The sequence below is a fragment of the Esox lucius genome, chromosome 8 (genome assembly GCF_011004845.1).
Source record: "Esox lucius isolate fEsoLuc1 chromosome 8, fEsoLuc1.pri, whole genome shotgun sequence".
Taxonomy (NCBI): domain Eukaryota; kingdom Metazoa; phylum Chordata; class Actinopteri; order Esociformes; family Esocidae; genus Esox; species Esox lucius.
This window is the reverse complement of record NC_047576.1, coordinates 19016941-19036005: the sequence shown is the minus strand read 5'-3', so window position 1 is coordinate 19036005 and position 19065 is coordinate 19016941. Positions and strand designations below refer to the sequence as shown.

The 19065-nt window shown below is 41.9% G+C and overlaps 1 protein-coding gene across 1 annotated transcript in view; it reads right to left on the bottom strand.

Moving 5' to 3' along the window:
- The window catches only part of bcar3 (BCAR3 adaptor protein, NSP family member), a 69386-nt gene extending 50668 nt beyond the window's left edge, over window positions 1–18718 (bottom strand). Inside the window, exons 1-3 of the mRNA XM_020049069.2 lie at window positions 18526–18718; window positions 8409–8557; window positions 2769–2883 (exon numbers count right to left, since the gene is read on the bottom strand). Of these exons, the coding sequence (XP_019904628.2) occupies window positions 2769–2883; window positions 8409–8498 (205 nt within the window). The 5' untranslated portion in view covers window positions 8499–8557; window positions 18526–18718. The remainder of the gene's footprint in view (window positions 1–2768; window positions 2884–8408; window positions 8558–18525) is intronic.
- Between the last annotated feature and the right edge of the window lie 347 nt (window positions 18719–19065).

Sequence of the window (19065 nt, the reverse complement as noted above, 5' to 3'; positions counted from 1 at the left end):
GCAGCATGCCAACTATCCATTAAAAAGCTGTGCTATACCTGCTCTCAGCAAAGCCCTAGCCTGTCATCTTCATGAAGTTAGTGTGGTGACCTAAATGCTTAGTAAAGAAACTTTTAGAAGCATTAGGACCAAAAGCAGGATGCAGTGTAATGCTTTTCCCCCAAAACAGCAATTTCCTGTGTGTTTAGAGGTCTGAAGTAGATTGCAAAAAGGAAGGAAGAAGGTATAACAAATATTAGAAACATTTATTTTAAGCTACCCTAATTAAAAAGCGGTATTGAAAAACCTATGATATCACTACAAATAGACAACTTTGAAAATAAGCCTACTTTTTTAGCCTGGGAAATTTGGTTTTATGCATTTAAAAAGTAACAAAGTATCAAATGTCTATGTGCTTTCAACGCAATAATTTAAAATAAGAAACCATTGGGAAAGAAAAATTTACCTTTGTGATGCAGCACTGCATGAGAAAAATGTAACTAAATACTTTCAAGTGTCAATTCCACCCAAATTATTGTTTTGAGACCAAGTGTCCATTTGTTAAACACAACTCAATCACAATGTAGCATGTCATATTTTTCTCAGAGCTCCTCAAAAGAAAATACTACTTTCAAAAGAATAGAAAAGGGCTGATCTATTTAAAACTCTACCTAAATCGACATAGGACTGTACAACGCCATGACAGTCGGTCTCACTAATCGTCAGTGTGAGGGGCATTTACCCTTGGGTTGTGGATGGATGGTGCCACAGAAGGACTGACGACCCTTTTACCAGAAAACCCTCTCAGGTGCTAAAACTGGATTTCACAGCAGCCCACAGCCACTTATAGCAGACACATAAAGGCAACTGCCTTTTATTAGGAATGGAATATTGCCAACACGACCCTACAGGACCATTCTCTTAGAAGAAAAAAAGCATCATGTTAGAAAAGCCTCCAAAGATCTTGGCTCTTGGCAGTAGCCATGGCAACGGTAAGGAGTTGGCATATAATGCATGGGAAACAAGCAGTGGCCTGTCTGAGATCCTTGCGGAGTCCTCTTCCCCACTTCTCGACAGAGTTAATTATACACAGCAGGACACCTGCCTTAGGGCAGCCATCACTGTTCCACGTCTTACTGCTGCCTGGTTAGGCCTGGTATAATCGTCTGGTGTGTGTGTGTGTGTGTATTGGTATGTGTCTATAGGTTTGTCCATGCATGTGTATTTCACTTGTGGTTACAGGAGTGTGATTAGGGTCACAATTCCAGTAACCTCCTCAGATTTGCTGGGAAACCCATTCGGAAGATTCCGGGAATCAGGATGAAGTGAGGGTAAAGGTCGTCACACTGCTTACTTCGTCACCCATTGTCCGAATGCCACACCTGTGGTTCAAACCTGTGGTCCTCTGCCTCGCCACACGCACGGGCACCCTTACCCAAGCATCTGTACCACTGCGGCACTCAGAACCCCCAATGGCACAAATCCACAGGCGCAGGAATATGTTTGGATCTAGAGGTCCAGACGCTGAGCGGGGAGGGAAAAGGAGTAGTGCATAACTCGTTTCAGCAACACATTCTTTTTTCAGCACGAAGCCCAAACGTATTGTGCAAGTACTGGAGAATACAAAGCAAAAAGTAACTGCCCCAATCAGGTCAGGGGTTGCTGAGGCAACAGCAGGGGCACTGCCACACCCCTGCTACCCATCTGACCCTGGCTAAGAGAAAATCTGGACATTTAGGGCTTTTAGGTTTTACATGTCCACACTTGGATAAGAATGTCTACTGTACCACTGCGTGACAATACCTGCCTGACTGGAAGCTGAACAACCTTTACAGGAGTCATCAAGTGATGTCAATGTTTACGAACAAGTAGAGAAGAAAATCATGAAATGCATTCATTCAGGCCTTGATGAGTCTTGAGGGGGTATTCACTCAGATGGCCAGAAGTGGTATTAACACTCTGTGTCAGCTACTATTCGACCCAACAATGTTCCCCGGAGGGGTCTTTCCTCCGATCCAGGACCAGTAAGATAAGACCATGAGACCATGGGGTGGCAGTGGCTGATGGGAGAGTGCCAGGGTACTTGTTCCCAACTAAGGCCATCCTCTCCATTCTTTCAAACACATTACAGGCCCGGAGAGCCCAACACAAACAGAGGACAGGAGAGGACGGTGGGAGGGTTGGGAACCAGACAAACAAGGCCTGAGCCAGTCTGTGAAAACAGTCTGATGGGCCAGATAAGCCACGTTCCTGTTGGAAAAGTCCTGTTAGTGTTGGAAGAGAACGACACGTCTCTCGTTTAAACGCTTCCACCGTTCTTGTTTTTTATTATTTATTTATTATACCCCAGGTTCGGGAGAATCGAAGAACGGTACGTGTGTCCTCACCAAGCCATACCGATCGCCTAACCAGAACGTATTCCGGTCGACAACCACGTTTGACCTACCACGAGTAGTCACTAGGACACAACGAGACAAGGGCCTGTCCGCCACACGCCAGTCCACTCTGTGAGTGCTGAGACCTCTGCTAGACTCCCAGACACCGTTGTAATGCCGCAACTACAATTCAAACCCCATTTTGACATCCAAACGTGTAAGCGTACCTCCAACAGGTGTTAAATGGCATATACATTCCATATCACATTTAGGAAGCAGCACTGCAGAATACATGGTCTTGTAGAATTACTATTGCTGGGATTCATATAGTGGGAATTACTTCCTGGATTTAAGTTAAAACTACAGGGAACCAATGTCAAGCAATGACAAGCAGAATGTTGTTGTGCTACTGACCTCTCCTCCTCTCTCTCTCCTGCAGTATCTGGATGCTGGTGAGGAGCTGGACGCGATGGAGGTGATTGTGGACTCCCAGCTCCAACAGGTCCAGTTCGTTCAAATGCAAAAGGTCCTGCATTAAGAGTCACAGAGAGGTGGGTGATGAGTGAAGGACAGGCTAAATGACAGAAAGCCTACAAATTACAAGCCTGCAAGGTACACCAAACTGTGCCACAGTGCAGAGAAAATGAACAGGCTTCTTTAGAAGCCAGACAGGACAGGTTTTTTCCGCCAGTCAGGCACCAAGGACATATTTCCCCTCCCTCTAAACTGAGAAGTGTGTCCTCTCTTCTCCCTAATTTACTAGGCCAGCACCAAACAATTCCTGTCATTACTGGGCTGCTCTGCTTGCCGACATTGTCCTTTCTAACACTTCAAGCTAGGGGCTTGTTATGATTTTTAAACAAGCCATTATTGGAGGTGTCTTCACAAACGGCACTTGGTTTTTATGGGGTTTTAGCGTGTATTGTTCTCCAGCGCCAAAACCAATGATTTAAACGAGGTTAGGAGATATCGCCCACTGCTGGGAGCATTCCTGTAAGCTTGTCTTAACAATACTTACGTATCCAAACTGTTCAAATGGATGCGTTCAGGCACTCTGATGATATGGGGCATTCGTTACGTGCATTCTCAATGAAAGGGGAGTGAGAGGCTTGCTTTGGCACCACAACAATAACATATTCCTTCATAACCGCAACGCAAAGTTCAAATTCCCTGCTCTCCAGTTGTCTTTGCCTTTTATCATCCCTGGTGCAGTGAGGCATTGATCTGGACCACAATGTTTTAATGCAGCACAGGGTTAGTTTTCCACCATGGTGCATTAGATTCTTTGTCCCTGTTATCTGTGCTTCATCCCAGTGGAATCTCAGCCAGGATCTTTGTGATCACCAGGAATTCTACTGCTTTGTCCTGCTTCTGTTATGACAGTGGGCTTGGAGATCGAGGGAGAAGCGGAGAGGGGCCCAGGCCCAGTCAGCCTCCCAGGGCATCTGGGTGTGTGTGACTGTATATCTCTATGATGCTGTCCAGATAGGGCTCCATTATCGCACTGGTTGTTACATGCAGGTGAGGGTCCATTATTCCCTGCTTGCTCCTTTGTGTGGGTAACCCTTTACCTGTAAGAGGACCTAGTGGTTCCACTTCTGCTTCTTTTTTACTGCTATTTTACTAGCCAAGTATGCTAAGAACATTCTTATTTTATACAAATAACATGGGAGCAATGAAGGTTCACTGTCTTCCACGGGGAGAGAAGGACAGTTTCTGTTGGTCCTTCCAGCTCCTCCCAACATTGCCACAGTGTTTTATATGACTTACAGGCCAGGGGTCTGGCTAAAACGCTGTGGGCAACTGTGTTGCGCTACTAGCAGCGAGAGTTTCTCATTGCTAGTGTGAATTGAAAATCGTACTTAAATATCATGTTAATATTATTTTAATTACATTTATTTCACAGAAACTGTAGTGTTAACAGGCTTTTTGTACCCTTGGAACTGGCAGGGATTTCAATGTAGTCTTAACTAGCAGGTCTTTTCTAAATTTCCACAGTTTACCTCAGTTTACATTTATGCTTCAGAGCTGCCGAATGTCAGGCCCAAGTTCGGCCAACGAAAACATTTGCTTCGCCCGCCAGAAGGTTCCAACAAACAAAAAAAAGTATTATCCTTAATCTCAATTTAAACTGGTAGTTTATAGATCTTACAACTAAAAATATCAAAAAAGAAAACAGGTTTGTTAACGTAACATTGATTCTCATCTTCGCTGAAATGTAGTGAGGTGTAGCACAACTGATCCCCAGGAATAAGAAGTACAGACAGTTTCAAAGTGCCAATACTTCCTTATTAAATTCATTATAGGATTGTTTCTCAGGCTGTATGGTCAATTTGACCTTTTTAACTTCTGCTTTGCAAGGAAGGTTTAGAGGGAAAAAAGGCTCAAATAGAAGGCCCATTAGAGAAAAGAGATGAAAACGTACCCTCTTTTCTCCATTAATTCCACCACTAATGGAGCAGTAATGGAGGTTTCATTAGCTCTCCATTATCTCTGTTTCACATTACTTAGGGATTGCGGGTCTTGATTAGCAGATGCAAGGGATGGTTGGAATAACTCAGTTCCAGCCGCAACTAGTGGCCATTGATCTGAGCACATAATAAAGTCAGTTGCACTCTTTCATTCTGAAATCTAGATAGTTCAACCTGACGTCTCTAGCCATCTGTAATGTTTGTAGGCTGGTGGCATGAGTATTCTCTCACTAGGGCCCATTTTCACTCTAAGAAAGATTCATTGAGACCAAAAAAAGTTTTTGCAACATTATCGTCTGCAATAGAAACATTTATAATGTCAAATCTCAGTTGGCACTCGTTGCCTTCCACGGTAATTTTCAAGGCCTGAGGTAATGTTCCAGACACAACCCCTCACAGTTACAGCAGTATGAATACATTGTGTTGATATTGGAGTCTCACGAGCAGTGACGTATGAGGCGTAGGTTTGGTAGTGAAAGGATGCTTCAGGGTCCTATGTATAAACAAACACCGACAGAAAATCCCAAAGGAAACCTGTTTACTCATTATAGCAATTTTAACAAGTAGCACCTGTTTGACGGGGACCGGCATGTTAGATTCAAAGAAAACAATCTAGTCAGTTAGTTTGTATGCTTCCAGGTCAAGGGGCTGGTCAATTGTTATGCCTTGCTCCTAGCTCTGTCAGCCCAGTGTGATTCCTTTGTTGTCTCGATAACGCTTGTTCATGTGAATAGGCGCTAAGCCTAATACTTCCTTATCCTGTAACCTGATCACCTGATCTGTGATCCATGATCATAGTGTGTTACCCTACCAAGGTTTTTTTGTTTCATTATAACCCGTTTATACTAAGTTGCACCGTGCCGTAAATTATTTCCCAAAATGCATGTCAGGAACAAAGACAATAGTTGTTTTCTGAAACCATGATTTTGGTGTTTAGTAAAACTTAGCCTTAATGTTGAGCTGGCATTTTTTTACACATTGTTAGTTTCAGGTCCTGATACACAACACTTACAACATGTGTATTCTGGAACATTTACTAAATGGACCAAGCAGACAAAGAGCAGGCAATGGATGGCATGCACGTCCTTTGAATGTCTATCATAGGGCCTTTTCTTGACACTCCGATATCTTTTCACAAAAGCATAGAACAAGGCTCAAGCCACTAGATTATTTTGTTGTGTAAACTTGTGTAAATTGCCTGCTCAAACTACACTCAAACAAGACCCTGACTCGAGGAGAAAGTCAGAGTTGGCCATAAAAACTTGGGTTTGTGTAGCCAGATTTTATATAGGCCATATCTACTGTAAGCTGTGAAGACATCAGATAACTGCCGGTTCATCACCGAATAAAAATATTGCCAAAACAGAAGAGGAACAAAGATATGAGGTCACAGTGGCAAAAATACATCATATCATACTCAGACTGCCATAACAAGCATTATGTCATGATTAAGTACAAGTTGCAGCAATATGGAGTCCTTAAACCAGTTCCTGACCGAGAGTGCAAAGGACGTCTCACTCTCCAGCACCTTAAAGGACACCTGACAGGCTTATTTGAATGTCTAGTTTAACAGTCTACAACTCTGGGTTTCTATTGTCAAGAAAAATATTAAAGGCAGTAGCCCTGAGGCCTGACCATACTGATAGGTTTTATCTTTCACTGGGTGTCATGGATGAAATACAACCTTTCTCTTTATGGAGATGGGCAGCAGATAGCTTAGCGATTAGAGCATCTGACCAGTAACCAAAGGTTGCTAGGTCAAATCCCCATGATAAAGACAGGTAACCCTAATTTGTCCCTGGGTGCCCGTTGTGGCACCCCTCCCCCAATGGACTAGCTCATGTCAAGCTAAACATGTTAGCCCTTAGCACCAGGCGAAGTTAGCCAGCTGGGTCCGAAAGCTAACAGAGATAAGTGGGTGTCATAAATCCCCTGTAATAATAAGGGTCTTTCTGAGGAGTGTGTTGCTGTCCTCTTAGAGGAGGGGACATAGGGGGCAGGGCAGGTGATAGGTACTGTTGGATTGGGAAATGGGGAGTGAGGTGGGAGGAGACTAGCGGAGAGAGACGGGGAAGGAGATCAGGGGATGTGGTCAGGGAGGGTGAGCAGCAGACAGGGGAAGGAAGAGAGATGGAAGCCAAGAAAAAGGAGACAGTGGGTGGGCGTTCAGGAGAGGGAATGTCGGCAGAAGCCTGGCTTGAGCGGCTACTGTTTACAGACTCCAAACACTACGGAAGCCTGGGGCTCACACACAATGAAACACTACTATGCTGCGCACACATTCCTCACATAGTTTTTGCCACACGGCAAAAGTTTTAAATGTATACTAGGACTAATGTTTTATGCTTGAAGTTAATGGCTCCAGGTTCAAAATAGCTTTTCCTATCTTATTGAATTGGTGAATTTCCCAGAGGATTTTGCAATCTGTTTTTATTTTCTAGAGATCGACTTCTCACTGAAAGCATTTAAAGATTGCAGGCTGGGGAAATTTAATCCATAAAAGATCAACTACATTACTATCCATTAACACTGGGAAAAGGTTCATTAATCACACCATAATGAATGAAATGCATCACTGTTGACTATTATTTTGCAACAACTACTTTCACAGCTTTTAGCAAACTAAGTGGGTTATTTGCTAGACAATACTGAGTTTTAGTATTCTTTTCCACTGACCCACTTAGGCATTGGGGTGTGCTTGCTTAAGAGTGAGTGTGTGATCCACATCTATGTGTATAGTACATGTGGGGAACTGAAGTCCTCAGAGAGTAAAGACTGAAAAACAAGTCTGAATGCTATTTCCCTTTTAGGGTTTAATGAAATAGTTAAGGGAATTAGTTATAATTTTAGAATTGGGGTAACTTTTAGGTTTAGGTGTTAGGGATAAAAATTTTTTTTTTAGGTTAACATTAGAGAATGATTAGGGTTAGGGTTAGGGTTATGGTTAGGGTTTAATGGCTAGGGAATAGGGTTAGGGAATATGGAACATGGATTTCTGGGTCAAGGCTAGTGGCACGTTCCATTTGTACACGTAGGTCAGAATTTCCGAGTTCCAAGTTTGATGTTTCAACTGGAACGCCCCCTCAGGTCGGGAATTTCAACTAGGAAAGTCGGAGTTCGCAATCCAAGATTGCAGCACCCTATGCCGCAGACTAGTGTTAAATTATATAGGAAAATGATGTTTATAGTCACATTACAATATTCTGAAGAGCACTCGCCAGTCCAGGTCACAGGTTAGGTTACCAGTTATGGAATGGCCAATAGAAAAGTGGTCAAAAAATGTTTCTACACAATGAAATACAATAAAAAACATTCTATATATTCCGAAAGGGCAAGCACCACAAAGGCTTTAATGGGGGCATCCATCTCGTTTTCCAACTTTGGACGCTGGAACACGATCAACTTGGGTTAACTCGGGTGTGATATCATTCCCAGTTCCGAGTTCCGAGTCCTGAGGTAAATGGAACGCAGCATAGGTCTCAGCTTTCCAGAAGGTAAGAAATGCACGATTGTGTGTGTGTGTGTGCGCACGCGCTTGTGCATACTTGTCTGCACAGTTAATCAACCTGCACTCCGCTCATACCTCAACACCGTCATACTCCTCCTCGAACAAAGTGCAGTACTGCACCAGACCCAGCTGACTGAGCCACTTGGAGATTGCCAGGTGCTTCATGCTCCCCGCCCAGCACCCAGCCAGCCTTCCCCTCCCCTGGCTCTGTGGCCGTCGGTCACCTGAGGAGAGAACCAAGCACAACATCCCGTTACAATACACCCAGGACGGCTGCCACATCTGTTTGTGATGAAGAGTGACATCAGTCATCAAAACCGCATTAAAGGATCCAAGTGTAGGCGTGTGTTCAGCTGCCATTCTGAGCAGAGGGATGCTAGCGATCTGACTGGATTTATTCATCAGTCACATCAGTCTGAGTGTATTCTGGTCAATGTGTGATTTACTGGACGCTGAGAGGTTAGAAATTTAGTACAAACCTGTTTTACTCAGCATAAGAGGGTTTTACAGTACAACTATAAGTCATACCCAGAACCCCCTGCCATGAAAAAGATAGCCGCTGTCACACGTACTATTAAAGAGGGACCAACTATAACATTATAATACTGTATTTCAGATTGGTTGTAGATTAGTAGCATACATTTTTTTTTCTATAATCAGTTTCTTAAAGTAATGCTGGGTAAAGAATATGGATTAGGTTGCAAGCTATATCAATTTAATACCTTGGCAAAGAACATTTTCAGTCAATTGAAATGGCCATTGGATAAAGGCCAGTCAGAGGTGATCTCTTAGGCCGAGTTGCACTGCTCTGTTCCAGTTGAAGAATCCACTTCACACTGCTCAGTTCAGCACAGACACTCTCCATCCAACATCAAAACCAGACACACAAGGCTTTCAGTTTATCTACAACAGTCATGTTAGAACTGTGCAATATTGGGGATGGGGGGGTGTAGGTCCTGAATTTTTTATTCCCTTGTGTGTCTGGTACCAAGATATATGCCCTCACTACTGTAAGCCGCTCAGTGAGAATGCCTTTTAAAATAAATCTATAATGTCCCATGAACGATCACCTTTAGCTAACTTATTTCATTTCAAACTTTACTTTTCAGCAGTATGGGCAACTCAGTGTAATTGTTTTATCACCCAAATCCTTTCTTTAAAGGGCCGTATGGTCAATTTGGATCATTTAGTTTTTTTTATACGGCTTTATCTCAAGTTGGACAAGATACAACTTAAAGCACTTCTAGTATTACATCCATATTAATCACATTATAGCTGTACCAGTGCATGATAACAATCGTTGCTCTTATAGGAGGCACAGCGTTAAAATAGTTCCCTTGATATCCCCACTCCATCCCTCACGTTCCTTAAGAAAACTTACGGCAACACGACCTCTCTCTACATACTCAAACAACGCTCAGTCAAGTGGAGATCCAGGCTCACAGTGTGGGTCATAAACCCAGAAGGACACAATGAGGTGGTGCAGTCGGTGTCAGTTAAATCCAGCCTGCAGTGATTCCCCCAGCTGAGCCCGCTGACCGGGTCCTTACACCTGGGGTGAGGCAATCGGCAAAGTAAAACAATTTAAATCAGTGGCGCATTCACCCCCCATTCATCTTAATCATGAATGTCAATGGCACACAGAACACAGGGAGAGCACTGCTTCTTCACACCCCTGAGGCAGGAATAGCTGAGGGGGCTGTTTCCATTGTTCTGTTGATTCTGGGTTATCATCCAGTGGTGTCAGCCACTCTCTCATTAACATCATTACAGCTGCAGAGTTTTATACATACACACGGGAAATACACAACCATTTCCCCCTTTACAGTGCAGTGTGTCAAGCTGTTGGGAAATGCCTGTTCTGCATGTCATGTATCTAACAATGCCATAAACCATTGTTTGTGCTGCATAAAACGTGCCTTTTTCTACAGTGGGGCTATCTACACAGGGGACTAAAACATAAACATAGGCAGGTCAAGAAAAATTTAATCGATGGCCTATAATGGCATTAGTATTGACATTGCTTATTCCTCTTCCTTGAAACAGCTACGGCCAAAAACCCAATGACAGCCAATGACACCCAAACATCCCTAATAAGGCACAGGATTTGATTGACTGTCTGCTGCTGATGCTATTGCCCTAGACACGACATCCACATCAGCCATCCAATTCCATTAGGAGCCACGGAATGGGCATGTGCAGTAGGCTTCATCAGGCCCCCTCTCTGCCGCTTCAATCACGCTAAGTGATGTCACACACACACGTGATGTCACGCACCCCTGAAGGCCCCCATCTCACGTGCCTGCGTGGTCATTTGGCAATTTATTGCATATTGCTTATAAAACAAATACAAGTGAATGTTCATTAATGGTGGTTCGAACACTAAATGCTCACAGCCTGAAAGTCGTGGCGTATAAGACTGTATACCAGAGCTAGAAAAAAATACTTTCTGAACATTTCACGTACGTTGTCGGATACATAGAATTTACAGCAGGTGAAAAGCTGACTTGAGAGCTCCCTCAACAATGCAGTCAAACATATAATTAAGCAATAACAATAAAGCACCTCAGGGGTTTGCTAAAGGCTGTATCTTGGTCATGTACCCCCCCCATGTCTTATGGCTTAATTATATGTGTACTGCATTGTTGAGGGAGCTGTCAAGTATTTCAGTGAAACGGGTAAACCATTTGACTAATAAAATTCCATTTGATTTGACAAAGATGAAACAAGCAAAGGAAGACAGAGGAAGTAGAACTAAGCACATGGCAGCAGAGATCGAAAACAGGTACAAATGACTGTGCATCAGTGTCTGGAGACCAAATCTTCACACAAGAACCCTGGCACCGACCCCACGGCTTCCTGCCTCCTAACATGTGGTTGTAAGTATGGGAGGTTTTCTAATCCAGGACAAAGACAGGAGGATCTGCCTTACTCTTACAGAGTAGTTGCCACCAAGACGATTGCAGAATACATTTTTAAAAGGGAACGAACATAAGTAGACATATTTTTCCTCAATCAAGACGTCCAGCAGTGGTTTGAATTAATTCCAGGGCATTGGAGCCTGAGTTCATTTTGCGTTCATATTGTTCATTTAGCTTACGCCACTTTTGTGGCGCAACAAGGAAAGGCAGGCATTAGTTCAGAATCTTCCTTTGACATATCAGGTACTAGCCAATCACGTTCATGTCACTAATGTCTGACTCCACCGTTCAGTCCAGTCGTAGCCGTGTAAGAGTGTCATGCACTGCTAGCGCTAGATGGGCAGCTGGCCACTATTTGATAACTCTGCATTGTTTACTGTGCCAGTACCCCCTACTCTAATCATCTGCTGTGGGGGAGGACACACAAGCGGGATGGATTTTATCTGGCCCTCGTTTCCTGAACTTCTTTGTTAGCCCTAAAACGTACACTGAGGCCCCAGTCCGAGGGCCCCCAGTTAAGGCCATTCATGTTCCAGATGGTTCTATTCAGAGGTGGCCTAAATAGCCCTTCCAAAGCTATGTGTGAGTGAGAATGTTGGAACACCTTTCCACAGTGGTCACCAGCCTGGCTCAGTTTGGTCACCTATTACTCTCAGCGGTAGTAGGTGACCAAGAAAAAGAAACAGGACATCACATTTGAAGTGTTTTTCTCCTAGAGCTGAGGCACACATATCCCACCACAACAATACTCCAAAGCTTTCGATCAAAATATCTGGACAATAGCATTGTCTTGCCAGTATGGTTGGATACTGAAATTATTTCAGATATCCAGCCGTAACTATATACAGACAAAAGAAATATACATGGTTGATCCAAAGAGTCAAGAAGACTTAATGAAACTCATGAATCTCTGAATGACTTGGCTTGTTCTGTTCCCTGATGTTATACCACCAGTTTCCACAAGGCCTGATCTCTACTGTCCTGTACTGGGAGCCTAGAGCTCTACTCTGTAGCTGGCACATTTAGGCAGCTGCTATGAACAGCACAATCCTTATCGGAGCGGTGTTGATTAATGACAAAATCCTGCTTGCATGTGGTTATATGTACGGCATGCGTGTGTGCAAGTGTGTCCTGTTTGTGTGTGTACATATGTGAATGCTGATTGCTGAGACTGTTTCATGTGTCAGATCAGAGTGTGCAGTCCACCATTGAGAAACCTCTGAGACAAGACAGGGAAAAAGCTGGGCTCAAACTTGGAATTCAATCAGCATTGATAGTTAGCGCATGTGTGTGTGTGTGTGTGGTGAATGTGTCCATGTTGGCGTTTGTGTGTGTTCTGCAGCTGTTCTTTGTGATTGTCAACACACAGTTATGGAGGCATACTAATCATCGTTGGTGGTTCAAAGGAGCCTCTCTAGGGAATTGAAGTTTGACTTCATACTTGCAATGACAACGTGTTGCGCTCACAATGCTTGGCGATTAGCTGAAAACATGCACATACAGTGTGTTGTCCTATCAAAATATTATCTGTTGCATTAGGGCGACAGGGCTTGATAGTTGGCTTGCTTGCTTGTTTAATTCCTTAGATTTAGTTTTCATGAACTGACGTTTTAATGGTACAACAAGTGACTATAGAATATAGATAAATACTGCAGTTAAATCTTTTAAGGCTGGAGCAAAAGCTTGTGTTAGTTAATGAGAAAATCACATGGGCATTATTAACATGTCTAAAATGACATTTCTTTTTACTATCATATTCTCTAATTGTCATTTTGTTAGGGAGGTGGTTTCTACATTCCTTGAATGTTGGAACATTTGGTATTTTATGAACTTACAAAGATAAGGGAAGTCAATTCTACTGCAAAATTCTAATTCGCTCATTCTAGATTGTGTTGAGGAGATACTGTTTTTTTTGTCAAACAAATGTATCCTTGCTAACATTAGTAATTAGTACACTTAGCAGGTGAGTTATGGTGACATTTCCCCTTTAAGTCTGACAGTGAGAAAAACTAGCATGCTAACAATGTAGCTGAGCCAGCCAGTCTTGCTTTTGTTGAGTTAACATGAGTTTTCAAGTTTTCACAAATTCTCCCACTGCCATCTGCTATAATGTACACTGCTGATAACGAGCAGGCAGACTGATATTAAATCATCTTGGGAGAAAATTATTATATCTTTATGAAGCAATCTCTTTAAATCATGGAAGATTAACCTCCTTTTACTAAATATATCACAATAATCCCAAAATGTCGAGCCCAGTCTAAATAACCTAATCTGGTCCCTGTAGAATAATGAAATACGCCAGGTTTAATGAATGCTAATTGTGCAATGTGCCAACTTTTGCCAAATGCTGATTTCGTTTCCTCTATGGTTTGTGAAAACCATTTGGAAGGCATTCAATTTAATTGCAACTTTGTGCCAGATAAGAATGCCTTCGTCTATGACACGTCATACAATAGAGCTTGTTGCAGACCTCACTAACAGAATTGTGACACAATTAGGAAATATACTGCATATATACAGTACAATGTATTCTCTGTCGATACGTTTTGCCAATTTCTGACCTACTGAAATGACCATATTAGTCAAGAAAAATACCCTATTTTCATGCAACTCATACAATTTGGATATGATAAGGCCATGGCTACAGATGAAGAGTTTTGGCCCGCACCCCTCACCAGTCAGCCCAACCCTCCAGAATTTATTTTCAAAGCTTAGGAACCCAAATAATTGTTTTCTTTTACACCACCTTCCTGGAAGAGCCAACTAAGAGGGCTCTGATAAGGATTAAAAAATTACTGCTTTCTGGCGTTGAAATCTCTATCAATGTCTAGACAACACTGGATTCCAGAATATTCTGAACTGCAGCCACTGCAGGGGCAAATACCAACTGATCAAATATCTGAGGACTTGGGATGTTGTCACCCAAGCCAGTGATGTTATCGTTATGAAATATAAAGAAAATAACTTCAAGCACAGTCAGTAAGTATATTGTTACAAATAATTGTCAGCACAAAGCTCTACTAAACTGAGCCCATTACATTAGTGGTGATGTAATCTCCTTGAATAGATAGTATTGACCAAGGGTTTAAGTCCCTGGTGAGGAAAAGTACTGTACCAGGTCAGCTGGTATAATGAATAGCAACATAACAACACCCAAGGCTGGTGGATAGGAAGACTCAATTTTAAAACTGCTAGACATTTGCCTTGAGCCAGTCACTAAGGACTCTCAACCTAGCCAAGAGAGGTCCTCTAAGAAATTTCTGCACCATATCTCCTGAAATCATTGCACTCAATCAGAAAATGGAGTACCTAGACCTGGTCATTACCCGTTACCACGCAGCTAGGAGCTCTTCGGAAAACATATGCAGAGCCAAGCTGAGGTAGGTTTCCTCCCTACCCTGAGTGTCATCCTGTATCAGTACGTGCCTACCATGCCTGAGCCATGGCGTTAAGGCCAAGACCACTCAACAAATTCTCTGGCAGCACTTGGCTCCTCTCGTGACATGCTGTTCTACATCAGCTGTGTAGAGTACAGTAAACATTAGTGGAATACTCCTATTCCTGGGGGAATGGGAGGGTCTGAACTTGTCAGGGTGTTGCATGAACACTTAGTTTTTTTTCACAGATCTTGCAAGTACATATGAGTGTGCTGGTGAGTTATTTCGAGAATACTCCTGGTACATTGGCTTTGCATAACCCCAACCCAGAGTTTCTTAACTCTCTTCTCGGGCCCCCCAGGCATTTGGCTTTTTTGTTTTAACCCTAAAGTAGCACATCTATTGAGTTTGTGAAGGGCTTTCCTTGCTTTCCTATTGACTTTACATATGAAATAACCAGATGTTTGATATTGTATATGAAAATACATTATTTATTTACCTTAACTTATACACAGAGATAAAATGAGACCATGGTCTGTTTTCCAGATGAACCCGGCATTAGATAAATAAAAACAAATACAAAATAGAAATAAAACATATACATTAAGGAAAATAATCCCAATTGACAATAAAAAAATGATTTCTACAAAATGTAAAAAATCTCATAGGCACTAAAACATTTAACTTAAGATCACTCTGACTGGCATTCCATGAGTGTGGGGCAAAATATTCAAAAGCCGTTTGGTAACTGCATTTGGTCCAACTAATTTCCTCTGTCAGATAGTCATACTTCCATGTCTAAGTGGGCTCAATACACATATTGATCAGAATGTAAGCAATTCATTGGACAACATCAACAGAGCTCCACCTGAACATATTGCTGTGTTCCTCAAATTTCATTAGTGGATTGAATTACTTAATGTGAAAAAAACAACAGCCACAGTGGACCATCACACACATTCAATTAGACTATCGGCATTTAAAGATGCAGATGATTTCTGCCCACTGTAAAAGTGGCACTGTCAAGGTAGAAATGCTCCCTGGAAAATGTACACTAAGTGATGTATTTGTTGATTGGTGACCCATGTCATCAAGCCCACTCACTTTCAAATTTGGAATTGAATGGATAACTGAGGTATGATAGTTATTCAACATATTACACATCTAAGTGCAATCTTCCCAGACACCTTTATTTACTTTATAAACATACACATCTTTATCTACTTAATAAACTGTGTAGAATTTCAATGGTGGACCAACATTTTTATTCAACAGCTTTATTCTTATTATTTCACCTTTACTTAACCACGCAAGCCAATTGAGGAGCAATGCTAATTCATGACAACCTTGCCAAAAGCAAAAATAATAACATGACACAATTCAAAAAAACACTATATACAAATTATGGAAAAGTCAAGAGCTTTATAAAATACTCTCATAATGTACACCATACAAAGAGATGCCTGTAAATGACTGTACATCAATTAATTCATTTTTGGAAGAGTAAGGATAGAAATAGTTTGAGAGTCTTTTGTAATTTGTTCCAGTTGATGAAACTAGGAGTGATCCATGTAAGGTGTCTACCAGAGTGAGGGTTTGTATTGGGTAGGCTTTTATTGAGGAGTGAGTTGAGGTAAACTGGGGACTTGTCTAAGAGGGACATATAGCTGGTACCAGTGAGTTTGGTGTTGTGTGTGCTATTAATACTGTTTTTGGGCGATACCAAGGCAACGCTGCCTGTTAACTCCTAAACCTGATGGAAGTCTACCAGTATTTACAGGCCTGAAAAAGGCACATAGGGCGTTGGCACATAGGGCGACATCTTCGCTTGCATCACCTCACCACCAATAAATAAAAACCTTCCTCTTAAGTCTGCATCCTCAATGAAACTTCCACAAGTCGGACAGCGTCCATTACAGAATACTGTATATAATACAGTTAACCATTCAAAAGAATATGATGCATATTTTCCAGCATTGTCAATAATAATACACAAAACCAGGCATTAATCAAGTCCAAACACTCAGCTGTTGTTTTTAATTTGGCAATGGTCCATCCTCAACTCCAAACAGGAAAACTCTATAAAAGCAACTATATCAATATGGTGGCTGAAGGCCATTGAGATCCTATGGGATTCCAAAGGTCGCAGATAATGATAAAAACAGAGTGATATAGCCCTGTTTCCCATGTCCTATTTTGCTGTGGGTCCATGAAATGAACTGCCAAGATCAGCAAAAGTCAACAAAATGAGCACACTATGAAGAACCTGTCCTTAGAAAAACACTCACAAATTGACCATAAAATGTCTATTTCTGTTGGTGCAGAACTTTGTTATGTTTTAAGCAAAACTAGAATGCACATACCACAATGTTTGTAATAATAATGGCAGTAGTAGTGGAAGGATGACTGAAATAAATGACAAGTAGCAATTAGACATGAAATTAATAAGCTTATTCAATTATTATCATTGCTTTCCTTTAAATCTGAGGATTTGGTTTCCCCCTTCCACTTTTGTGAAGTTCAATATGCAATAAATGCCAAATCCTAGTGAGCACGGGAGACAAAGGCAAGTCCTATTATGTACATCTCGCCAAGCCGTTCTACTTCTTATCACACTGGATGATGCTAGTGCATGACTATAGATGACAAACAGACAAGGCAAGCATGTTTTCCACCAACTCTGGTTGCCAAGCCAATCTGCAACTGTCCTCTGGGGACTCTCAGACACCAATATTCAAACCCTCATATGGCCAAACTGGAAGGCAATGACTCTTCCACTATGCTATTTTGGGGCACCATACGTTGTCTTTTAGTACGTTGTAAGTTAGATTCTGTACTGTGATTAATCTCCTTAGTCTCCTTCCTGGCCTAGCCTCACGTAGTACTTACAGGTACCATATATTGGCTACTGTGAGTTCATAACTTCAGATCATGACCACTTTAGGGCAAGAATGTCAAGAGAGTTGAGTTGACAGCGTTAATAACTGATAGCTGTAGAGTAAAAGAGCAACTTCTTCCAGTTGCCTGTACACTGGCCTCCCCATTGTGATTAGGCGGGATGAAGGCGCCCACATGAAACCCCTGAACATGCTCTCAGCGCTGCGCTGCGGTTAGCTCCTAAACTCCAGAAGGCTCACGTCTCTGTCTACTTCTGAAATTACATCCAGGACGGTTGATAATAACCCATTCCTCGGGCCCCATGGCACCCACGTGTGTTCCAGTGTCATTTCTTAATTCACAGGGATCTGCATGTCTGGTTCCTGTGTCTGGACTGATAAAGTCACTATACCAAGCCTATGGATTGAGTCTAAGAATGACAGGCAGGAGATCCTGAGATGCTGTATTTGGAAATGAGGCAGAAATCATTCAGGGTTAACAACATGCATGGGCATGTGAAAAAGACAAGGTGTTGATTTCAAAGCAGCAAGTGCCCACAGCCTGCATAAGTAAAAATATATTTGCCATTGCAAGTGAAGTGACATTATATTGTTTTTTATTCATGCATAAGACATCTTAATAACTATAATTATGATTATGTATATAATTTTTTTTTTTAGAAACTATACAGATTTTTTTCTCCCCCTATCATTTAAATAAGTTGGCAGAGTCTAAGGTAACATTCTTGTGGGATGCATGCACACATTACTTTGCAATACATTTCAGGATTCAATAAACAACATGTGTAGCTTCTAACTGTGTGTCATGTTACAACATGAGAAGTGCATGAGCAATGAATGTCATAAACAAAATCCTACATTTGCGATTTTCTAAAAGGAAATTGCATTGCTGTATCAAACATGACATGTGAAATATAGGTTGGTTTTACTTGCAGTACGTTAGGCTATAATGACAAAACGATCTTCACCTTTGAAATAAAGTTACTAAACGTACCTCGAAATACTGAAGCGATTCGAGTCAATCCAAAAAAGACAGTTAGGCAGATTTGAATTCTGAATGAGAAAAGTGAATCTCCAGGTCGATAATTATCTTCACAAACGTCATTAAAATTGCGGACCTTTAAGGATGCAAGTCGGTGGATAAAAACCCGCTTTGATGCAGCGGAGAACCGCAACTGCCAAATCCAATCTACACTGGTTCGGCTTCAGCATGCAACTCCATCCCGCATGATCTCACTGTAGGTGCTGCGCTATGAACTCTTCATGGTTTGCGCTTCTTTCACATTCCTTTCGGACTGCCAACTAGTTAACCTACCTCTTAAGTAGCACAGCGTACAGCATCTGATAATCAATTTGTTTACAGTGGACACCTAGACAAATTTCAAGGCATTCCATAATTTCAGATATTTGTTAACAAAACCTGGTCACGTAATTACGCATAGGATATAGTCCGAATAATAAATATCGAGTAAGGTGAGGTCTTCAGTTTTGCATGAGGGCACTGCCATTATTTTCCCAAACAATACAATGGTAA